Raw genomic sequence first — 17,042 nt, forward strand, 5'->3', positions numbered from 1 at the left:
AATTCCACTAGTTAATTCTCAAAACTAATCTGAAAAGTGGGTAGTAGGTAGGGAAGATATTGTTATTAATCTCATCTTAGAACTGAGGAAACAGATTAAATGACTTGCTCAAAGTTGAACCCAGCCAATACGTAGTTTAATCAAGAGTCTTCTGATTTAAGTGCTATTTCACACAATGCCCCCCGTGGCACTTGCATATCAAGATCATTTAGGTAAATGAAATTATTACTCTAAAAGTAAATTTGATAAAACAGGTACATCAATAAAATGTGGCAAGTAATTCCTTCTATATTTCTTTATGCCACACTGCACTTTTAGTACTGAGCTGTTTTGACTATCAGTACCAAAACTCATCTACGAGGTTTAATACTAATCTCAATTTTATATTAATTACAGCTTTGTATGAAATATACCTCCTATTTTCTGTGTTCCACTGATATACAGAAACTTATCGATGTTAAATTAAATTAGATATTTTAAAGTGGATTTCTGAATGTGACAATTATTCACTAGTATTTTAACACTGTCTAAACTTGACCTATGAGCTAGGCCTGGCCAGACAGCTAAACAAAATGAAACATTAGCACTTGGTCTCACTTTTATCAGCAAGAGTAAATTACTTCACTTAAATGCTATCAGAAATTTGCTATCAGAGGTGCAAATGTACCAAAGAACTTGTGACTACCACATCTCCTCTGTCACTCTAACTCAAAAAAGGTGACACATTTTATAGTCTTGCCTGTAAAAATATCATCAAATAAGAAGACAAAGTGAGACAAATTAGTTTAACCTCAAACAAGTTAGAAAGTGACATCCCAGATAATGAAAAAAGTTTAGCTAATATTTTATGTAGCATTTGAAGGGCATTATGAGAAAAATATGTAGCATGTCCCCTTCTTTCAAAATGTTTTCTCTCACCCTATCTTGTGCATTACACAAAAATTCCACTTTGGTGATGTTAAGTGGATCAGAGAGCCTAGGGAAGGCAGACTAAAATGCACACAAGGACCAAGTGACATGTGACAAAAGCATGCTGTTTAGGAATTTTCTCTTTTTTGCTGAATAAAAAACCTCTCATTTCAAAATGTATCTTGTAAACCAAAAACCACAAAGCTAAAAAAGGCATAAAGTAAAGCTCTAACCTTGAGAGAGAGTAGAGTTAAGAAACTGACAGTACAAGAAAGGCGAAAAGCAGAGTGCTGCAGAACGGAAAAAATAGTCCAAACTAGAAAAAACACAGAAAGGAAGGCAACATTCAAAAAAGGATTAGTCAAAGCTGCAAAAAATGCAGTACTAAAAAAAAACAGATTAAAGAGAAAAGAGGTTATTCGAAAGATAAAACAATGCAAGTTTTCATTTTTAAAGTTAAAATTTTGGGTTAATAGATAAGAGAGCAGTGATAAATTCCCGTTTCAATGAATAATACTGGTATCTGACATAAACAGACAAACGTATCTATGATCTAGTGAATGAACTTCAGACAAATCTACTAAATTTAAAACTCTACTATACCTCATGCAACTTCAAGCATCTACTAACACACACTTCAAACTTTTAATTTGCTTCAGAAATTTCTGTCATATCTATAATTTGTGTTGGTAGGCAACTGAATAGGTTATAAAATGAAGAAGGCAGAAAAAAAAAACAGTCTGCATAGGTGAAAGAAAGCATGAAACAACACAGTATTCCATAACTGAGGTACAGTAATATAGCAAAGAGCAAAAATGCATATTCAGTAAACTTTATCCTTCTGGGTGGCATCAATTTCAGCCTTTTCCACAACTTAAGGGACTCATGTCATACATCATAAGGAAACAAAAAATTCACAAAATGCCCCCCCAATAACTCACAAAGCAGATAATAAAATATTTATTTTACTACAAATAAGGACAAAAACTTCTATAAGTAACTCTCCATACCTGGTAGCTACAAATTCAATTTAGCTTACTAAAAAACCCAGTTTTCTTTCTTTTTTTTTTTTTTTTAAGAGACATGGTCTTAAATTAGCCGGGCGTGGTGGCAGGCGTCTGTAGTCCCAGCTACTCGGAGAGGCTGAGGCAGGAGAATGGCTTGAACCTGGGAGGCGGAGCTTGCAGTGAGCCGAGATTGCGCCACTGCACTCCAGCCTGGGCGACAGAGCGAGACTCCGTCTCAAAAAAAAAAAAAAAAAAAAAAAAAAAAAAAAAAAAGAGACATGGTCTTGCTCTGTTGCCCACACTGGAGTGCAGCAGCTGGTAATTAGCTCACTGCAACCTCAAACTCCTGGGTTCAAGTGATCCTCCTGCCTCAGCCTCCCAAGTAGCTAGAACTACAAGTACACGCCAACGCACTTGGCTAATTTGTTTGTTTTTGTTTTGTAGAGACAGGGTCTTGCTATGTCGCCCAGGAACTCCTGGCCTCAAGTGATCCTCCCACCTCAGACTCACAAAATACTGGGATTACGGGTGTGAGCCACTGTGCTCGGTCCCAATTTTATTTTATTTTATTTTTATTTATTTTTTTTTTTTTATGAGACGGAGTCTTGCTCTGTCACCCAGGCTGGAGTGCAGTGGCGCGATCTCCGCTCACTGCAAGCTCCGCCTCCCGGGTTCACGCCATTCTCCTGCCTCAGCCTCGCCGAGTAGCTGGGACTACAGGTGCCCACCACCACACCCGGCTAATTTTTTGTATTTTTTTTTAGTAGAGACGGGGTTTCACCGTGGTCTCGATCTCCTGACCTCGTGATCCGCCCGCCTCGGCCTCCCAAAGTGCTGGGATTACAAGCGTGAGCCACCGCGCCCGGCCCCCAATTTTATTTTTATTAAGCTTTTTAAAATGGGATTTTTAAGAACCATGTGACAAAATTTACGCAAAACCCAAAATATTCTATGATATTTTAAAGAGCTCTCCTCATACCACACATTTGACAACTCGTATTACTATGTAACAACCCTGAAAAATCGCCACAGCCATGGTTACTTTATAGGCCACAAGAGATTTAAAAATACAAAGTATTTATTTTTAAAGGCAAATAGCCACTACGGTATGCAAGTCCTTTCAAAGGTCTATTAAAGGCCAAGATATTGTAAATGCACCATACTAGGAAGGGTTTCTACATGAGGAGAGAAATATCAAGGCATGACTAAAACAATGAAGTTTTGAAAATTCTCACTGCTGTCCAGAAACCAAAACTAGGTACAACCCACTTTTAGCTGTTCAAATATGAAGTTCAGTGGTATACTCAGGAACAAAAGGTCACCTATGGCAAAAAGTGCACAGATATATCCTCAACATAAGGTTTTCCTTGGAGGCTTTTTTGATGTAAAATTGACACCAAGCAACCATCATATGCAAGATTCTGTTTTCAACTCTATCATTTTATGTAAGAGTGAATCATCAAGTGAAACACAATAATTTAATTTTTATAGCTTTCCTTTTATAATCTATTCATAAAACTTAATTCACAAATCCAGGAAAGGAAAAATAAGCCCACATTTTTCCAATTTTAAGTCTGGAAATATAGTTGTCATGTTTAATGAATGGGGTAAACAAGCTACTGGACAAGGATGTTATACAAGGCACTCCAGCATATTTCTAGGCACAAACTAAACCACAAACAGTATACTGTTCTGCTCTTAGCCAGATACATTTTCTCTTCTATTTCATCCAAATTGAATCTGTAATTTGACATAGTATTGTTCCTTTGAAATTAATGCATTCAGGTTTCCTTTTAAGCTTTCTTACCTTTTGTAAACTGGCCCTGTCTGATGGTGGAATCATTTCAGGAGTAAGAACGTGAGGAGGATCAATGCCCTTGATTAACTTCTGACTGATTAAGTGAAAAGCCAAGGCAAACTGATCCTTTGAAAGCTTCCCACAGTCCTTTGTGTCACATAATGACCTGCACGAATAAACAAATGGTATATAAGTGCCACAACTGCAAAAAGTCCAGAGAAAAAGTACCACTATGCAGCTTTTTAAAAATAATGAGGTGAATTTAAAAGACAGTCACACCAACTTGCAGGTTATTAAAAACTCACTCAACTGTTCAAAGAGGTAGATCAGCTAAGATGGTAAAAAGAGAATGTTCACCCTGGTGCTGAGCAGGAGCCTCTAATCTGGGTTTACACTTTGTGTTTTGTTACCAATTTTCAGAACCACTATACAGTAAAAGTTGTGGTGGGCCAAAGAATCCTAACATTCCTTACACCCAACATTTTTAACATTAAAAGATATTAAAGATAAAACCTAAGTCTCAACAAATTTGATTCACTGGTGGCATTAGAAGGATTCTAAAACAAGCACAATTTTGATATTGCTATGCCTCCTGCAACTCTTGGAGTAGGAGGATACAAAGATCACCAAGCCAAAGCAGAATGAACAGCTGCAAATGGAAATCACATGTGAGGAAAAGGCAGCAATCTGGAAAGCTTTACACAATCACTTGAAGAGAAACTGCAAAGGTTTTACTCTACTTTCTTTTTCTGTAATCAAAAAAGAAAAAAGTTCAGCTTTCTGAAATCCTGATCCGTTTAATTCACTGAAGGCCAGTAGGGCCTGATGAAAAGACTACATAAGTAAAAAGACTATGTGTCACATAGATCTTAAATTCCAGCTTTTCTACTTATTTCTTCTTGTAACCTTGGCTAAGTTTTTTAACCTCTCCAAACCTTAGTTTCCTCATCTATAAAGTGGAGATGATAACACCCATCTTGCGAAATTACTATGAGAATTAAAGACAGGATATATAAAAAGTTTAGGCATAACATCAAGCCCGTGACAACTGCCATTTATTGAGTATAGTGCCTACCCTAGGCACTCAATAGTGGCAGCTACTACTAGTTATGCATATTTAATCTTTCCCAGTCTTGGGTTCTTGTTTCTTTTAAGGCAGATCCACTTACTGTCTGCCTCCGTTCTTTTCTAAGTTTCTCTTTACAACTATGTGGTCCCACTTGTGAGGTTTCTGCCTCTTGAAAACCTGAAGATAACTTCTGGTATCGTTAGGTGGATTGACGGCAGACACACTATAAAGCATTTTCATATACATTATCTCATTTTCTGTGAAATTCATTAAAGACACTAGGGTTTGCCTTTTCAAGGACCAAGTATGTTATTCCTATGTGAAGGTATGAAAGTATACATATACACTATAAAATCATGCAGGTATGCCTTGAAGATACTGTTTTTTACATTGTTTGAATTTCAGATATCTGGATTCTCTCTGAAAATTTTAAGTTTAATTGATATAAACAGAAGCTGGATTTTAACATTCTAATAACAATTAACTGACACTGTCATTCTTTTTTTTTTTTTTTTTGAGATGGAGTTTCACTCTTGTTGCCCAGGCTGGAATGCAATGGCGTGATCTCAGCTCACTGCAACCTCCACCTCCCAGGTTCAAGCAATTCTCCTGCCTCACCCTCCCAAGTAGCTGGAACTACAGGCACGCTCCACCATGTCTGGTTAATTTTTTGTATTTTTAGTAGAGACAGCTTTTCACCATGTTGGCCAACCTGGTCTCAAACTCCTGACCTCAGGTGATCCACCCACCTCGGCCTCCCAAAGTGCTGGGATTACAGGCGTGAGCCACCATGCCCAGCCGATGCTGTCAATCTTATAAAGCATCAGGTAACCCATTCTCAATCTTTTGTCCATTAGCCAGAAGAATTCTTCAGATTCTGATTTTCTCTATAAAAAATTCTGAAACAAAAACTGTCCTATTTACAAATGACTAAAAATCAAAATGCAGAAACTGGAATTGATACAAAACCATATTTTTAAAAAATCAATTCAAATAAAGTCTTACCATATATGGGCTAGTAAGGTAGAAGGTAAACCTGTTTTCAAGAATATTTCACGGACCTCCAATCCAGACACAAATCCATCCATATCTTTATCGGTTTTCAGGAAGATTTCATCATATTTAGCTTTTTCTGCAGGTGATACAACCCACTACAGGGGAGGGAAAAAAACAGTATTTCTGCCAAAATGAAACAAACTTTGAAGTGTCACTCTTTCAATCCATTACAACATCCATCACAAATTCTGAACAATTCTACCCTACTAACTCAGAGCAACAATGTATCACTACCACACGACATCTCAATCAAAATGCTGTGGTGAAGAGAAAATAACAGAAGAAAATACAGGTCAGTTAGGACTTATCCATAGGTGCACATTTTTACTTTTTTTTAAGAAATGAGTAAATTCAAACATAGTTAACTCTTGACTTATTAATGCCCACATTAATGTAGGTAACTGAAAGTCTGTATAAACAAAATACTCAGATAATTCTCAATCTTTATTTTTTATAGTTTGACCCAGCAGTGTTAACCATAGCCAAACTGGCTGATTTGCATATCCTGTCATTATCTTCCTTTACTCAATCTGACAAGAGGCAGGCTGGGGGCAGAAAAAAAAAAGCCTTGGACAACCCAGAATTCGATAATTTGATCCCAAAGAATCAAGAGTTAACTAGATATTAAACAAAAATAAAAACAACTATTAATTATGCCAGGGCAAACATGCCATGTTAGCATGGAGCATCTTCCATTTCTAACTTTAATTCCGGGGAGATCAAAATAAAGCCAATAAAACATCCATATGACCCAAGGCCTAATGTAGAAGGAATATCTGTCTTCTCTGGAGTATCACATTATGCAGGTTCAACCAGATGGTGCTCTAAAATTTTTATCCTTTTAATTGCTCTATCTTTGTCAAATAGTCAACTGTTAAATGCCATGCACTTTGTTAAAAAAAAAATCCTTTAACACTGATAAATCTATACCTGTCTTAATGGTGCTTTGGTAGGTAAAATGCCTACAGATGGTAAGGAGTGGTAAGATTCCTTGGCTGATGCTGAAGAGGGGATCAACCGCACAGAGCCTGATATACTGACCGTTTTTCTCTTAGATGGTGGCACCAAGGCTGGAGGCAAGGACATTGGCACAGGTTCTTTCTCCAGTGCACAGTATACCAAAAACATGGCCTTCAAAATAAATGAACCAGGGTCATATATATTAAAAGCACTTAACATTCACCCACTAAACTGATTACTGTTCAATGATAAATCATCTTCGGGCTCTCAAATCCTTTTTTAAGAAATTGGGCTGGGAGGGAAAGAAGAGGAAAATGAGGGAGGGATGAAAAAAAGGATGGAGAAAAAGAAAGAAATAAAAACTAAGAAATTTTTAGGAAGATATCCTTAGTAAAAATTTAGAGATGTACCCTTCAACTAAAGTTCTTGCAATGTCAAAGGTAAACAACAATTTGAGAAGACAACATCTGCAAAGAAAGAATTACTCTCCCTAATATATAAAGAGCTCCTAAAAATTAACAGAAAAAAAAGTCCAACAGAAAAATGGAAAAAGAGTTTGAAGAGATATTTTACAGACAAGCAAATCCCTTAAATGGTCCATTCTTTAACATAAAAAAAATGCCCAATCTCAGATGAAAACTGTAAGTTAAAACTATACTGAAATGCCATTTTCTACCTAATTGGCAAAAACTAAGTTTCATAATATACTTTGCTAGCTAAACTGTGGGGAAATTCTCTTACACTGCTGGTGGGAGCTGAGGGGTAGCAGACTATGCTACCCCAAAACATTCCACTTTGGCATAAGGATTATTTGGAACTGAAAGCAACTGAGAAGTAGTAGCATCAAAAAAAAAAAAAAAAAAAAGCTCTCTGCCCTCCTTCTATATGCCTAAAAGCAGGATATAAATTTACAAAGGTGTCCCTCTTGCCCTCTCTACAGGGAAGGATAACAGTTCCTGCCCAAAATGACTTCAGACCCTTATCAGCCTAGAGGTGTCGCCAGAAGAATTATATAACAAACTTTACGCTGCTCGTGGGAATGCAAAGTAGTTCAGCCATTGTAGAAAAGTTCAGTGATTTCTCAAAGAACTCGAAGCAGAATTACCAATGACTCAGCAATCCTATTACTGGGTATATACCCAAAGGAATATAAATTGTTTATCATAAAGACATATGCACACATATGTTCATCACAGCACTATTCACAATAGCAAAGACATGGAATCAACCTAAATGCCCATCAATGGTAGACTGGATTTAAAAAATGTGGTACACATACACCATGGAATACTACACAGCCATAAAAAACAACAAGATCATGTCCTTTGCAGCAAAATGGATACAGCTGGAGGCCATTATCCTAAGCAAACTAACACAGGAACAGAAAAACAAATACCATATGTTCTTGCTTCTAAGTGTGAGCTAAACATGGAGTAAATGTGGTCACAAAGAAGGGAACAACAGACATGGGGCCAATGTGAGGGTGGAGGGAGGAAGAGGTTCAAAAAACTACCTACCATTTATTAATTGAATGACAAAATAATCTGCACACCAAACCCCGTGATATGCAATTTACCTATATAACAAACCTGTACATGTACCCCTGAACCTAAAATAAGAGTTAAAAAAATTCATTGTTCTTTGTTAAAGATGCTATATTAGGCTAAGCTCTTTTCCTTTGCAGTAAAGAGTTTAATTGATGCAAAACTGGCCACACCACACAGAAGATAGAGTTATTACTCAAATCAATCTCCCCAAGAATTTGGGGGCTAGGGCTTTTCAGACATTTTGGGGAAGGGGTGGGGGTGGCTAGGCAATGGGTGCTTGCTGCTGACTGGTTGAGGGTGCAATCATGGGGTATGGGAAATGGTCCTCCTGTGCATTGAATGGCTTCTGGGTGGGACCACAGGAACAAGTCCAGGAGGGAGCCATGGTTGTCAGACATGCAAAAAACTCCAAGTGCAGGGCAGCTTGTCTTGATTCCAGGGTGTAGAAAAGGCATAAGGGAGGCTCCATTGAAGATTCAGCAGGAAAATTACATGACCTCGCTGTGAGTGCCTGGCATGGTGGCTGGATGTCAGAAGCTGCTCTTTTTCTCTTTCTCACTGGATCACTCAAGAGATGGCCAAGGAAGTATTCCTAATAGCTCAGAGTTTGGAGAGGATGTGTTCTGGTATTTTTGGGCTTCAGCTAGCTGTGGTGGTGGGAGGATTGGGCACAACGTGGGACAGAAGGCTCCCAACTGCTGCCCGGCAGGAGCCAGGGCACTCCTGGGCAGCTCCTAGGATGGAAAGGCCACACTGGCGGGCTGTATTTTAGTCCGTTTTTGTATTGCTATAAATAAATACCTAAGGCTGGGTAATTTATAAAGAAAACAGGCTTAACTGGTTCACAGTTCTGCAGGGTGTACCAAGATGGCTCCAGCATCTGCCTCTTATGAGGCTTCAGGGAGCATCCAATCATGGCAGAAGGCAAAGGGGTGCAGACATGTCACATGGCAAGAGCAGGAGCAAGAGCAAACCTGAGTTGTAAGCCACCTATTTGACAGTTACTCTTTTCCTGAGTTTCTTCCATGTATATATGAAATATACATGTTAATAAACTTCTGTTTTTCTCTTTTGTTACAGGGTTCTCAGCCAAGAACTTAAAAGGGTATAGGAAAAATTATTTTTCTTCCCCTAACATGCTCAAATTGATATCACCCCTATGAAAGGCAAACTGGCAACATCTACCAAATTGCAAATGTATTTCCCCTTCGGCTCTGCAAACCCACACCTGGGAATCTATCCATATGAAATGCTGTATGAAAAAGATTATTAATTGCAGCACTGTTTGTATCAGCACCCAAATGCCCATCTACAAAACCTGGTTTAAAAAATTATGGTATACTCTACACTGGGAAGTTAAGGTAAAAAAAATTATTTTAAAAAATGGTATATCCATATAATGAAATACTATAAAGCATTAAAAAAAATCATAAAGAACATTGTGTGTCTTAACTGTGGTGGTGCCTTCAGGCATATAATTGCCAAAACTCATCAAATTATATACTTAAATTGGATGCAGTTTGTTGTGGGTAGCCTTGAATAATGCTAACCAGGAAAAAAAGAATCATGGAGCTCTCACAGTGAAAAGATATCCAAGAAAAACTGTTAACTATGAAAAAGTATAGTGTTGAACAGTCTGTTTAGTGGGTTATCTTTTGTGGTAAGGAGGAAATAATTAGTTATATTTGTTTATATTTGCATTAAGAAATTCTAAGATAGGCTGGGTGTGGTGGCTCATGCCTGTAATCCTAGCACTTTGGGAGGCTGAGGTGGGTGGATCACCTGAGGTCAGGAGTTCGAAACCAGCCTGGCCAACATGGTAAAACTCCATCTCTACTAAAAATACAAAAAAATTAGCTAGGCATGGTGGCACATGCCTGTAATCCCAGCCACTTGGGAGGCTGCGGCAGGAGAATTGCTTGACCTTGGGAGGTGGAGACTGCAGTGACCTGAGATTGTGCCACTGCACTCCAGCCTGGGCAACAGAGAGAGACTCCATCTCAAAAAAAAAGAAAAAGAAAAAAAAAGAAATTCTAAGATAAATAAGAAATTAAGAAAATTAGTCATAGAATAGGGATAAATGGGGCAACTGACAGCAGGGGTGGAACTGAGATTTTTTTCACTGCATATCTTCTTATATCGATTCTTGAACCACGACAAGTATTTTTAATATATAAAGCACTTGCACAAAATGGGAGAAATTTGCATACAGACTGTCCCAGAATATATCCTCTTCATTTTAAAGCATTCAAGGTACCTTCAAGCCTTTCAGAGCATGAAAGTTTTCCATAACTATCTTTTAGCATATGAAATTACTCAAACTAACCTGGAACCTCTAGAAAGAGTCCAGCAACCACGAAAAGAAAGCTTGCATGTTTCTTAAATTTTTCTTTCTTTCTTTCTTTTGGTTGGTTTGTTTTTTGCCCAGCACAGTGATGCAATCTTAGCTCACTACAACCTCTGTCACCTGGGCTCAAGCCTTCCTCCCACCTCAGCCTCCCAAGTAGCTGGGTCTACAGGTAAATGCCACCAAATCCAGCTAATTTTTTTTTTTTTTTTAAAGAGATGAGGATTAGCCATGTTGCCCAGGCTGGTTGGTCTCCAACTTCTGAGCTCAAGCGATCCACCCACCCCAGCCTCCCAAAATGCTGGGATTACAGGTGTGAGCCACTGCGCACAGTCTCTTGCTAAATTTTTTCTTCCAGTGAAAATTACAATTTTCCCCAAGAGAAAATTTGCATATAATCATATATTAAGTTTTGTGGGGCTTTCACATCTATTTATATATTTATTTAATTTGTTTATTTATTAATTTATTGACAAAGGCTCACTCTGTTGCCCAGGCTGGAATGCAGTGGCGAGAACACAGCTTGCTGCAGCCTCAACCTCTCAGGCTCAAGTGAGTCTCTCACCTCAGCTTCCCAAGTAGCTGTGACTACATGCGTACGTCACCATGCCTGGCTAATTTTTTTATGTTTTGCAGAGATGGGGGTCTTACTATGTTGCTCAGGTTGGTATCAAGCTTCTGGGATCAAGTAAGACACCACACCCAGCCCCTCAAATCAGTATTTATTGAGCACTCAATGCAACAACACTCATCACTGATTTCCAGGATTACTAATCTCATTTTACAAATGAAGACACTGAAGCTAAGATGCTAAGTAACTTACCCAATATAATATTTTTAAGAAGTGATACAGTGGGGTTCAAACCAAGATCTTCTGGCTACAAAGCTATTGTTTTTTCCAAATTTGATCAGCTTTATTAGCAGCACATATGTAATCTTACAATACCACGCTGTCCTTTACAACTGATAAAACTAAACTTAACCCATTGGTACCCAAATTTTAGCAGGCATCAGAATTACTTGGACAGCATGATAAAGCACAGATTTCTGGCCCCTGCATTCAGAATTTTCTAACCAGCAAGGTTGGGCCTGAGAATTTGCATTTTTAACAAGTTCCCAAATGATGCTGATGCGGTTTGTCCAGGAACTACACTTAACCAATAATTCTCCTCTCCCTTTTCACTAGCCAACCTGGAAGAATTCAATTTCAGTTTTAGAAACAAACAAACTTTCTATTTCCAAAAGCCTGAAACTCCAGAAAGAAAACAATCTGGCTAACATACACTTCCAAGCAAATTCACAATATATATACTGTGAAATTGTCAGAATGGCACTGAGCTAAGAGAAGTGCCTAGTGTACACATTAACAGTCAGCACTTCTCTTACTGCAGATGGGAGTCATTTCCTGGAAAAGTGGACACTAGAAGCGAAAAAGCAACGTTAGCCATCTGCTGCCAATAGACACATTTTTATGCAAGTTAAAAATATATATTATTAATTTCATGTTGCCTTGAAAATAGTTTCCCTGGCAAAACTAAAGCCAAAAATTATACCGCCAAATAAAAGAGCAAAAGTGAACAGAATACTTTTAATACTGCTGGGTTGTGATTTTGTTTTCTTATTATATTGTACTTATTCCTATTAAAAGTATGCCACTGAAACAAAAGCAATTAAACCAAATGCACCATATTCACACACACCAAAAAAATCGGGCTAGTAACTAGTTGTCAAACTGAAACATACTAGCAAGTGCATTTACAGAGAAAGAGACACTTAAGGAAGAAGCATTTAGAATGTCTTTTTATTTCAAAGTAAAAGTATAAACAATTTTATTAATAAGAATAACAAAAGTATCAAATTCCTGAGACAGGAGGGAAAGAGGGGATTTAATTTTACTGTTGCAATCAGTTACTAACAGCTGCCCACTTTCTCTGATATTTTTTCATTTTCCATGCTTTTAGGCAGTATTTCTCAAATTTTAGTCACCATGAGAATCACCTGGAGGGCTTTTAATTCTTGGGCAAAGCTCAAGACTTTGGTGAAACCCCGTCTCTACTAAAAATACAAAAATTAGCTGGGCGTGGTGGCAGGTGCCTATAATCCCAGCTACTCTGGAGGCTGAGGCAGGAGAATTGTTTGAACCTAGCAGGTGGGGGTTGCAGTGAGTCAAGGTCTCACCACTGCACTCCAGTCTGGGTGACAGAGTGAGACTTTGTTTCAAAAAAAAGTGAAAAGATCGCTCAGTTTTACAACCTAATAGGAGGAGGATACAATGTGATACACGCTAATACACACAAAAACAGCTCCTCTATACATCTCTAGGTGCCAAAAACTCTTCACATAATGAAGACCCAAACAAATATTACTGACAAAAGCTTAAGCCACTTTCAGTCTAAGAACTTACCTGACAGAAAAATTTAAGGCTTAGTAAGAATGTAAAAACCAATAGATAGATATGCAGACAAACGGCAAAGTAAAAAGGACATGAGTCTACACTTCCAGAGAATAGAGTAGGAAAAGGGAAAAAGTAACTTTACAGTGGCGAAATCTGGCAAACACTTAAGTGAAGGTTAACATCAACAGTGATGTCACATGGGTATCATGTACCCCCAATATAATGTGATGACAAAAGCATTACACCTCCATGTTATTCTTTGCAAAAACTCATTTGTCCAGTCTAGTCATGAGAATAGCATCAGACAAACCTAAGTTGGGAGACATTCTGCAGGATATCTACCCAGTATTCCTCAAAGATGTCAAGGTCATAAAAAGCAAGGCAAGACTGACAAACTCATATACCAGAGAGATTGAAAACATGACAACTAAATGCAATGTGATACCCTAGATTGGATCCTGTGACAGAAAGGAAAAACTGGTGAAACCCAAATAAAGTCTGGAGTTAATAATGCACCAATGTTTTTTTTTTTAGTTTTGACAGATGTACCATGGTAATGTAATATGTTAATAAGAGAAAACAGCAAAGGGGAATGGAAAACTGTGCTCTCTGCAACTTTTCTACAAATCTAAAATCACTCCAAAATTTAAAGTTCATTAGGAAAAAAAAAAAAAAAAGAGCATGACTCTAGAAGGCTCAGGTTAGCCTGGGTTGTAAGCCAGTAACTGCTGTGCTTCAAGAAGCTAAATTACAGGATCTTGTCAAACTCTAAATCTACAAAAAAACATGAGCATAGGCTCATTCACCAAATACTAGATTCCTAGATTTATGGGCCTTTTCTTTAAAATAAAAAGCAGTAGTTTCAGCCCTAATAAAACAAAGAACTATTTCACAAAATAGGACTACACACTTGCAGAACTTACCCCATAAAGAGAATAAACTTTAACATAATTATCAGTCACTTCCCTTGATTCACTGGCAGTAGCATAATTTTAGATAGATTTCTAGTTTTCAAATCATAACAGAAAAATTTGGCCCTTTGACTGGGCACAGTGGCTCATGTCTGTAATCCCAGCACTTTGGGAGGCCAAGGGAGGTGGATTACCTGAGGTCAGGAGTTTGAGACCAGCCTGGCCAACATGGCGAAACCCCACCTCTACAAAAAATACAAAAATTAGCCAGGCGTAGTGGCGGGCACCTGTAATCCCAGTTACTCAGGAGACTGAGGCACAAGAACAGATTGAACCTGGGAGGTGGAGGTTGCAGTGAGCCGAAATCACGCCACCATACTCCAGCCTGGGTGACAGACTCTCAAAAAAAAAAAAAAAGAAAGAAAAAGAAAAATTTGCTCCTTTTACAAAATATCACCTTAATGCTCCATCAGAGACTTTCTACAAAGCCAAATGGGCCAGAAGTTAAACTCAGAAATATATTTCCAATATCCTTACAATCTAGTCAGATAATTCAACAATGAGTAAACAGAATACTGATACACAATCATAGATATTTTAAAAATCCAGATTCAAGGGGGTAGATATGATTTTTTAAATCTATTTTTGTGTATGTACATACACATATACATTATACATTCCACGTACACAAAACTCTCTGAAGTCATTTTAGTTGTGGCCAGAATACCCACAGCCATGCCAAGGCCTAACTTTTACAAATTTACTTTAAAAAAAAAACAAACCAAAAAACTAAAGGATATTCTAGATTCTGGATTTTTAATTAAACTACTGGGTTTCTGAGAATATGAACAAGCATTTACATTTGAAAAGAAACAAGGGCCATTCATCAAAGGTTCACACGGCAACAGAAGTTACACAGGTTAGAATCTTTAACTTCATTTATTCTAATTAAAAAGATAAACCAACCAAAAATCCCATTTATGCTATAAAATAAAAGAAACGGGTTAAGAATTTTAAAAGTAAGTCTAAACATAAAGACTCAAGTTCAATCAAGTTTTGGTTAATTACTGAAATAAGTTACTCTTAAAAAAATCTATACTGAAATTCAACACACCAATTTAGAGTCTCTCTTTAACTTCATTTTCATTTCTTCCCATTCAAAAAAAATAAACACAAAGCAGACAAGGGGTCTTTAAAACAAACAAACAAAAAGCATTTAACCCAAGGGGAAATAGGCAAGAATTTTAAAGGTAAGTCTTGAACAAAAAGATTCCTGTGTTCAAGTCAGTTTTGATTATCTAGTAAAATAAGACCTAAACTTGTATTATACTTCAACAAACCAAAATCCTGGCAGAGTATCAACTGCCATTAGGTCAAAAGGACTGATCATATAAATAAGTACATTATATTTTATTATTTAGGAGGATAATTTAAAATGTTCAGATCTTAGCTATGTCACTACTGCAAAAGTATTTTTTAAATTACTACAATTTTCAAGGAAGAATGATACCAGCTCTCAAAATTCAGTTTTGTAAAATATTGATGCTTGTAAATAAATAAAAACAAATCAATGACTTGCAGTTATAGTTACACTAGCTATCGTGCAGTAATTATAATTTTTAAAAAGAGTACAGATTATGTTGCTCTATTTATTAAAGTAAAAGGATAAAAAAAGATTTATCAGACAAATTCTAACCAAAAGAATACTAGTTATTAATATTGAACAAAACTGGAAGAAAAATACCAAAATCAAAAGAACTAAATTAACTGAGCAAAATCTAGAATTTGAGTCACAAAAAATGTTCTAAGGTCTTCTGGAATTAGAACATGAGTGGAGGCCAGGCACGGTGGCTCACGCCTGTAATCCCAGCACTTTCGGAGGCCGAGGCGGGCAGATCACTAGGTCAGGAGATCGAGACCATCCTGGCAAACACCGTGAAACCCCGTCTCTACTAAAAATACAAAAAAAATTAGCCGGGCTTGGTGGCGGGCGCCTGTAGTCCCAGCTACTCAGGAGGCTGAGGCGGGAGAATGGCATGAACCCGGGAGGCGGAGCTTGCAGTGAGCCGAGATGGCGCCACTGCACTCTAGCCTGGGTGACAGAGCGAGACTCCATCTCAAAAAAAATAAAAATAAAGAACATGAGGGGGAAGAAAATAAGCAAAAATAATCTAAAGGACTCATTTTGCTAGAGTAAGGGCTGAAAATCTCAATACAGGAGAAATAAGTACCAGTACAGGAAAAGGGGCACAGGGTGAGAATCCCCTACCCAAAATGCTTGGGACCAGAAGTATTTTGGATTTTTTCGGATTTTGGAATATTATCTTTTTTTTTTTAGATTTTGGAATATTATATTTTGGGGATGGGACCCAAGTCTAAACACGAAATTCATTTATGTTTCATATAAGCTTTGTATACATAATCTAAGATAATTTTATACAATCTTTTTAATAATTTTGTGCATGAAACAAAAATTTTGACTACAACTTATCACATGAGACCAGGAGTGGAATTTTCCACTTTGTGGGTCATGTCAGTACTCAAAAGTTTTGGATTTTGAAGCATTTCAAATTTCGGATTTTCAGATTAGGGATGCTCAACCTGTATTAACTATTAATGAAACAAGACATAACAAAATTTCCACATTAACTGGGAGGCGGGGTAAGGGAATGAATCACAACTTGATAATAAGCAACAGTAAGAAACAGAGAAAATAAAAATGTAAAATAAATAGGTAAAGAAGGGAAAATCAAATCAATATAAGTGCTATTATCTTAAAAACTATCCAATTAGGTAAAGCATTAAAATATAGAAATCTGCCATTTTCAAGAGACATACACAACAAACATAAGAAATATCAGGTAATTCAAAAAAAGAGGGAACAGGAGAAGCAGTATTAAAATCACACAAGCTAGAGTTTAAAACTAGGAAAAAATTCTGAAGAACATGGATACAGGGAGAAAGCAAACGTGACAGAACGGTTAACAAGTAAATCTAGGAGAAGATAAAGGGGTGTCTACTATTCAAAACAAAATTCAAGGTA

General features: G+C 37.3%; 1 protein-coding gene across 4 annotated transcripts in view; it reads right to left on the minus strand.

Moving 5' to 3' along the window:
* EPS15 (epidermal growth factor receptor pathway substrate 15) overlaps nt 1-17,042 on the minus strand; it is a 165,530-nt gene that overhangs the window by 83,416 nt on the left and 65,072 nt on the right. For 2 of the 4 annotated variants that reach the window (XM_058441858.1, XM_058441857.1), the window contains 3 exons: nt 6,770-6,970; nt 5,789-5,934; nt 3,724-3,880 (listed from right to left, as the gene is read on the minus strand). In XM_058441858.1, the coding sequence (XP_058297841.1) occupies nt 3,724-3,880; nt 5,789-5,934; nt 6,770-6,970 (504 nt within the window). The remainder of the gene's footprint in view (nt 1-3,723; nt 3,881-5,788; nt 5,935-6,769; nt 6,971-17,042) is intronic. The other 2 variants (XM_032160815.2, XM_032160816.2) reach the window with 2 other exon arrangements.

Source organism: Hylobates moloch, unplaced genomic scaffold (genome assembly GCF_009828535.3).
Source record: "Hylobates moloch isolate HMO894 unplaced genomic scaffold, HMol_V3 SCAFFOLD_8, whole genome shotgun sequence".
Classification (NCBI taxonomy): domain Eukaryota; kingdom Metazoa; phylum Chordata; class Mammalia; order Primates; family Hylobatidae; genus Hylobates; species Hylobates moloch.